Source organism: Trifolium pratense, linkage group LG7 (assembly GCF_020283565.1).
Source record: "Trifolium pratense cultivar HEN17-A07 linkage group LG7, ARS_RC_1.1, whole genome shotgun sequence".
In the NCBI taxonomy this organism is placed as follows: Eukaryota; Viridiplantae; Streptophyta; class Magnoliopsida; order Fabales; family Fabaceae; genus Trifolium; species Trifolium pratense.
The window spans coordinates 32,309,863-32,318,213 of NC_060065.1; the positions used below are offsets into that span (position 1 = coordinate 32,309,863).

The 8,351-nt window shown below is 31.4% G+C and overlaps 1 protein-coding gene across 1 annotated transcript; it reads right to left on the reverse strand.

Moving 5' to 3' along the window:
* Positions 1–3,298: 3,298 nt before the first annotated feature.
* LOC123898435 (ras-related protein RABB1c) lies at positions 3,299–7,210 on the reverse strand. The gene is made up of 6 exons (XM_045949380.1): positions 6,915–7,210; positions 5,778–5,917; positions 4,973–5,055; positions 4,057–4,261; positions 3,836–3,904; positions 3,299–3,607 (listed from the first exon to the last, which is right to left on the reverse strand). Exons 1-6 carry the CDS (start codon positions 6,958–6,960, stop codon positions 3,515–3,517), a joined length of 636 nt encoding a protein of 211 aa, XP_045805336.1. The 5' UTR covers positions 6,961–7,210; the 3' UTR covers positions 3,299–3,514.
* Between the last annotated feature and the right edge of the window lie 1,141 nt (positions 7,211–8,351).

Consider the following 8,351-nt stretch of genomic DNA (forward strand, 5'->3'; position numbering starts at 1 on the left):
GAATTGAGTTACATCCTGTTTTGTAACTTGTTTATTTTATATTGAACTTTTAAGTTGTTTTTTGTTGCATGCATCATATTTCAATGTGCAATGATATTTTATTCGTAAGGTGTTATTATGAATAGAAATTTGACTAGCTAATTTATTTTTTATTTTTTTATTTTAGGTCACTTGTACCCTTATTTCTCTGTTGCGATAGGATTTTATTTAATCCTTCAATTTTATTGGTAAAAATTGACCAATAATTATTTTTATTAGAAATTAAGTTCAAATAATAGTTTATTTTTTCAAAGAATTTATTAAACATTTGGGTCTAACCACTTTTCTCTCTTCTTTAATAATATACATCACTTTAATTTAAAAAGTTCTTGATAGTGCATGTCTAGTTGGGTAAATTGTATTAAAATTGTAACCATAGAACACACATTATATATGTCCTTAACTTTTACTCTTTTAGCCATCTCCATCTCTAAATAAAATACACATTATATATCCTTAACTTTTAGCTATCTCCATGGCTAAAGAGACAAACACTAAATAACAAATTTATGACCATACTTGCCTATATATATATCTTGTGGTTTCATACATTTTCTCATGACAAAGGTAATATTTTATTCGAAGTACAATTAAACATTAAATATGAGCACATCTTTTAAGTAGGATTTAAATATTAATTTATGATAATCTAATCTTTTTATTAAACTCAATATTCTGTTAATTATTTGTTTTTTAATTTTAAGTAACTACTATTATTTATTTGACATATTTGTTGATATTTATCTTTATCTTTAAAGTATTAATTTTCAAGTAATTTTTTCAAAATATGTAATTTTTTTAGGCAGAATATGTAATATTTTAAAATTCTCATTAGTCGTTAGTTTAATAAATTGGATACATGGTTTTTCTGGATTTTGTGATAAAGCTTCTAACTTGTTGGCGGAACTTTCAGCTATTTGGAGAGATCTTCAATTGGCGTGAGATCTTAGATATCGGTCCATCGTGTTTGAATTGGACTCTCGAGCAGCCTTAGATCTTGTTATTTTTCGGTTTTGAAAAATCGTTTTGAAAATAGCAACTATGAAATTATCGGCCGAGTCGCGGTTCGATACACTCTCTTTAAGACGTTTCACGGCACTACCCAAATTGTGCAAGGTAGACTAGCAACCGTGAAGTCCCCAGGATAAAACAGTCAATTCAAGTTAAATACCGTTATCTACTGCACTATAAAAAACGGTCAGAAAAACACCTCCGATGGTTACTACGAACCAGTCTAAGATTGATATACGAATATCAATTCGAAGTGGTAGTAAACCACTTTCTGTGAAACAACAAGGATAATAATTTTGAAGTAAGAATTTTTAGAGAGAAGAAAGTTATAGCTTTTGAACGTGAAAATTTTGATAACTGATGTGGAGCAATAAGTGGGAGAAAATCAGGGTCAGCGCATCAAAACGTGGCCAAGATATCACCAAGCCCAAGCCCAGGCCCGGCCCGATGGACGGCGGCGCGCGTGTGATATTCGACATTGTGTGTGGTCTCCCTTTCTTACAAAAGTGGGTACCCCAAGGGCACACCCTTGGTTGTCACTTTGTGGTATATAAACACTACTAAAGTGAGTGATCCATCCAATGTGGGACTCAATGTGAACTTTTTCAAATTCACAAACTTGTTCCAACAGATCTTATTCATGATGCTAAGCATAATGACTTTCATCCCCATACAATATTGCTTTATCTCGTTAGGAAACTCTCTCATCTTTCTTGGAAGGTTTCGTTTAATTATACTTTGAAAGAAACAGGCAAGCAGCGAATATGTTGATTGATAGTAAATTTGAGACTACTAATGTTGAATCCTTGAAAATGTGGACTTCTGTTTAAAATTTATGAATGAAATTAGTAACATCAAATATGTGATGGTTTTCTCAAAAGAAAATCAAATATGTGATGGTACTTTTTGACAAGTTCCCTGCCCTTGCGGACTTGTTGTTAGTAACATAATATTTCATGTGTTGTCTTTGTCAGAAAAAATCATGGACCGAAAGGCTATAGGCTATGCCTTGAGTTGATGAGACATTGTGTCCATTGCCCCACATTAATTTGTTACTCACATGATTGGGTATATATGCCTCATTTATGATGATTTTGATTTGAGAAAAAAAAAATTATAAAAACCAATGAATAAACTTGAATAAGTTGAATAAGAGTATTATAAAAAATTTCATGGTAAAATGTATTCGTATTTTATTTTTATTAGAGGATTTGACGTGACAATATAAATTTTATAAAATTTGGTGAGAGACATTAAATAAACTACAATAGAATCAATCACACTAACTAATATATAAAAAAGGAGCCATGATATTTCATATCATAATAATGTGCAAGATTCTTTAAGAGTCGCATAATTTTATACAATTGGACAAACTGATAATAGTATTGAAGCCCAAAATGAGTCATTAAAAAATGACAATTGGAGATGCTATCAAGATGCAAACCGAGCACAAGTTAAGAAATCAAATATAAAAATATAATCTTAGAAACTGTGTAATTAATAATATTCTAAAAGTTTTACAAATTTGTCTTTTAAATAAAAATCTCCTTTTCTAATTCTATTTTGTATCCCCTTAATTTATATCTTTAGAATACAAGTTAGAATGACTTCAAGAAAAAAACAAATTAAAACCGTATTAAAAAATAAATTTAAAATGGATATATATTTATGGCCTTCCAAATTAATGAAAAGGAAAGGAATCTATAATTATGGCCTTCCAAATGGGAGATACTATTGTATCCTTTCCCCATTTCCATAACCCTACCCTACACACTTACTATAAATGCTTCCATTCATAGTATTTGAAAAAGAAAAAGCAAAATTCATTTATCTATATTCAAGAACTTGTTTGACAAATACTTGACATTTCAGAGATGAAAATGGCTGCTTCCTTAATTCAAATGACTTCTTTACCATAATTTGAATTATGTAAAGCAGTGTGCACAAGATCGCAAAATTTATCCGTAGGTAATTCGAATTACAATCCCCCTGAATTCCTACAAAAACTGATTTTTAGACACTTTCTCCACACTTTCAAAGGACATAAGTGCTTACCAGATCATACAAATAGAGCCTAAATACGTATACACCTTTGATTTTCTTACTTTATTTTTTTTCTACTCCACAATTTTTTTAATAGAAAAGCCAAAAGGAATATACTGCACATTTGTTCTTACAATTTGGAAAATTTATGGCCTTAAAAAATATAATGCCAAGAATCATATTTCAACAGAAGTAAGAAGAATGAAACAACAGATCAAATGATTATGCACACAAATATGAACAAATAGTCGGGTTGAAATCAAAGATACAAAGTCAAGATTAAAAAGAAAGCATTATACAATTATCTGATTTTACCAACGCACGTAGAACGTATATACTTTCATATATCCAAACCCAAAAGAGAAGAGAATTCATAAAGAACTACATTTGAAGCAAATAGGTTGCAATATGTTTTGCTTCAACTGCAGCAGGCTCCACCAGCAGCAGAAGGGCCATCCCTGCCTCCAGATGGTCCAGGTATTCCACCATATCCTACTTTTATTCCATAAGACTGCAAACATATAAAATTTATCAGTGACTTGTTCCTTGAACCAGGAAGAGTACGCTTTACTTTATAATCACATTAGACTTTTCCCAGAAACACGCACAGATTGTATTATGAAAATATAAGGCACAATGAAATTGAATATCCCACAAATCCTTAAAGATAGTAATAATAAAGTGATAAAACAGACGGAGGTAACGACATAAATCTAAAAAATTGAAAAAAGAAACAAACCTCATTTGATACATCAAAAACTCCATCTTGAATCTTTTTGTATATGGTTCCAGCTGTTTTTATGAATGCCTGTAAAAGGATAAGTTATATTAAATTTTTCATGATTATGCAAAATATTGAACCTAAGAACCTAGTTATGTACAAAAGTTGACTTTCTATCTGGGAGTGGGAGCTGGGAAATAAATGAAGAAAACAAAAGTCTATATGATGCGACTTCTAACCTCTTCAACATTCTGAGCAGTTTTTGCCGAGGCCTCCATGAAGATCAACCCGTGCTCCTTTGCAAACTGCTCACCTTCTTCTGTGCTTACAGCCCGTCTGTGAGCAAGATCAGACTTGTTTCCAATCAGCATAATTGTCATATTTGCATTTGCATGCTGCCTTGCATCTTCCAACCAGCTAGCCAAGTGATTAAATGTCTCTCTCCTATTGGTAGATACAGGATCAGCATTATTTAAAATAAAGAACACATAATTCTAACATGAAACTACATAGACATCCGTGCATCAAAATTGTCGGACATATTATGCAGCTCCATCAAATTGGATACACTCAAAATACATATCTCCTCCTAAGCGTATGAAAACTCAAAATGTTTTCTATAAAAATGTTCTTCAGAACTGATTTTTGTTGAAATAATGCATCGTATCTTCCCTAAAAAATGCTAAAAGTAATATCGCCCAAGTTATAAAATTGTGTTTAAGCAGTTTAATTTTAGAAATAAACAGACCAAAATGATTTACAAATCATATTTCAAGTGATGGAAGATGTTTTGTCAAAAAAAAAAGTGATGGAATAGTATATAATATTGCAAGTAATCATTGAGATGGATTAGAAGGTGAAGGTGGTGGTAGATCAAGTTAATAACTCGAAAGAAGATCATTCGGAGCTAAGTGCCATCATACAATAATGTTTCTCTTCTCTTCCTCCCCCCCCCCCCCCAAACTTTAGTGTGAGGTTATTTAAGAGACAAGTGAACCGAGAAAATCATAGTCTTAGCACGAGCAACTCCATTCATGACTTGTCCCTCCGATTTTCCTCTTTGCATACAACATATTTCTTCTTTAATTTTAAGTGAAAATAAATATTTATTTTGGGATTTCAAACACATATAATAGAATTCAAACTTGAGGATACCTGGTTATATCATAAACAAGCAGTGCACCTGCAGCCCCTCTGTAATACGACCTTGTAATAGATCTGAAGGATTCTTGACCCGCCTGAAAAATAACAAGGAAGTTCAGTACGCTTCATAATTCATAAAATCAACCAACAAGTGAAGAATATATTCCACCACTGAAATCTGGATAGACAGTCATTCTATGCTGAAAAGGGACTGGGATATCTCATGTTAAAATTTCACATGATCTCGTCTAGGTAAAATTTTGTTTTTATATCTCTCTTTATATATTATTAAGTGGACACTGTCAAGATTTTTTAACATTATAAAGCGAGATATAGACTCAAAATTTCAACATGACAAGGCCACATAAAGTTTCAATATGAGAGGATCTATTTCAGTTGTCAAACAATTAGATTTTCATTCTCAACAATGTAAACGGATCAGCCCCCATGGACACTAAAGATCACACTCAGCATGGTATTCTTTGGAACAAAATGGCGTGGATATCAAAGTTATAGGGACAGAAAACAAATATGACAAACGACAGCATCAACCATAGGCCTACTACCCAATATGGTTCTTATCTGCATAACTTCATATAAAAATCAGCCAGTAATTCAACATATATAAAATATCATCTTCAGGGCGAAACTGCACCTCAAAATGACTAAATTAAAGGCCCTGGATTAAAATGATCACCATAATCAATTACCAATTCCTAGAAACAGCAATAAATGCTTCACAGATTTGTAAATAAGTATAAACACTGAACAAGTTGGAAGGATTAATGAACAGATTCTAAAAAAGAGTTGAACAAACCGTATCCCATATTTGCAACTTGATTGGCTTATTATCAATTGTGATCATCCTGGCACCAAATTCAACACCAATGGTCAAGTCATGGACAGGTTGAAAACGCTTGTCGGTAAACTGAAGTAGAAGACATGACTTTCCAACTCCTACATGAATTCAAGAAAAAAAGTCAAAAAACCAAGTCCTCCCCAAATGAACTGCCACTGCCAAGGCTTAAACTACATAAATACCTAAAACAAATAAAACGAAGAGCAACAAACTATAACACTCAATGTTTTTCATTCCTAGTTAATAAAACAAAAGCAACAATAAATAAAGCGTCCATTGCAATAACAAATTTCTATTCCAATGGAGAAATAAAGTACAAACACAACGAAGGAGAAGAGTACTCTATAATTACCAATGGAAATGGAAAATGAAAGCACTAGTAGCCTATGTTTGGTATTTCGGTGGCTAAGAATCACGGCGACCGACAATGATTGTTACAGAGTGTAGCTTTTGAAAAATCACTGCAGGTTACTGTATTCAATGTGATACCAAACATAGGCTATTCTTGGTGTTGACCCTCGAGTTACTCGGAGAAAGTAGCTATAGTAATATGGAGTTCAATAGAAGGTAAATAAAGTCCGACCAATGATAATTTCAGCCAGTAGCCGAACTCGGTGTTTCCTGATCGATTCGTCTTTAACTAAAGTTCATTAACTCGGCTTGTGTTGTTACAAGCCAAACGTATGATTCATAAAGCAGGTAGTATAACACAATCACAAAATAAAAATAGCTATAGATTCATCAAGTTTTAAAATTCCATTAATTAGATACTTATGAAACAAAATTGTTAGCATGTAACAATACAAAGAGAATCAACATGAAATATTTATAGCTATTAATCATCCATCATATAAACATGTATATATATATATATATATATAAAATAATTCTCAAAAACAAAAACCCTAAAAATTAAAAAGCAATGAAAAAAAATAAATCCGATCGGAAATTGAAGCAGGGGAACTCTACGAACACGCGTGATCAAGCAACAATAACAAGGTTTAACGATGATGATGATAATTAATTAAGAGAATTGAGAAATTATTATAGTAATTAAATTGAGATTAGGAAAGGGTTAATTAAAGATAATATTACCAGTATCACCGATGATGATGTATTTGAAAAGATATGCGTAAGACATTGTTGTGTGGAACGAAGATGAGAGAAAGAAAGTGGAAGGAAAAAGGAGAGAAAAGAAAAATTAGAAACGGAATTTGGAGTGAAAATGGAATGAATTATTATAGAGTTAGTTAGTTTGTTTTCCAGCGAGGCAATAGGTTTAGTTTCTCAATTTCTGGATTCGTTTCTTCTTCGTCACAATTTTCTTCTTCCCTACGAAAACAATCATATACAGATACTACCATTTATTTATTTATAATAATAATTCATTTATTTATTTATTATCACGCGTTTATAAAGCCATTTTTTGGGATAATTTTGTTACCGACCAAATATCTCTCTCCCTTTTTTATTATTTTTGATGGGTCTTAGGGCACAAGTTAAGTTACATAAAAATAGAAATATATCCTCTCCTTCTAATAATGAGTGAGTTATTTAACTGCGTCACGCATACCAATGTATAATTTCGACGATTAATATTTTTAATTGTATAATAGCAAAAATTATAAAAATATGATATTTTGAAAATACTCAGAGATGAATCTAACAACATCTTATATATGCTAATATTTGTTTTTATTTATTAGGAGAAAAATATGGTCAAAGTAATATATATGTGAATAGTATATATAGTCAAAATGACTCACTCATTTTGGGACGGAGGAAGTAACGTTTAATGATAGAAAGAATTTAATGTTTAGAGCATTGAATACACTACAAGTTCAATAAATTTTTTCTACATTTATTTTGTTAACATGTGCCCATTCTCCTTTTTTATAAATCAAATATATGGGTGCGTTTGATCTGCTAAAAAAACATGAGTTGGACCGGACAACTTTTATTGTATCCTATTTGATTTGAAACTGGTTATGGAACCGGACAAATTTGGTAGCAAGGGACAAGACAAAAAAAGCATTTTTGTCCCTCACTGAACCACAATACAACTATAAAAAAATACGAAAATATCCATTTTATTTTCAAATATAAAACTATTTGTCTTGTTCTGTTTGTTATGTCATGTACTGTTATGTCTGGTCCTTTTTGTTTTACGAATCAAACGCACTCTATATATCTCTCTGCGTAATCCAAAAGCACTTAGATGAAATAACGCGAATTTCTTTGTGTTTGCATAGAGGATACCCGGTGGTTTACAAAAAATAAAACTATAAGATTGTATTTTTACTCTTTAGTTCATTTGGTTACTAGTAAGGATATTATTAATGAGTTGAGTTTCAATTTTGAATTCTCAATTTATTTACACATATAGTGTGTGAGTCTAACCACTAGACTATTAGACTAATCTTTCAAGTTGAAAACCAACACATTAAGCTTAACTGATTAATGAGCTTCATAAAATGATAGATGGTTTGAGAGTATCTGAGTTCAATTATTAGATGGAACAATGTTTTAGTT

Bases quoted from the DNA above. Each gene is read 5' to 3' on its own strand.
- LOC123898435 (XM_045949380.1), bottom strand. From the start codon at position 6,960: ATGTCTTACGCATATCTTTTCAAATACATCATCATCGGTGATACTG. The intron at 5,918-6,914 runs GTAATATTATCT...GAATTCATGTAG, and splicing joins CATCATCATCGGTGATACTG to GAGTTGGAAAGTCATGTCTT. The intron at 3,608-3,835 runs GTTTGTTTCTTT...ATATGTTTGCAG, and splicing joins TTTTTGATGTATCAAATGAG to TCTTATGGAATAAAAGTAGG.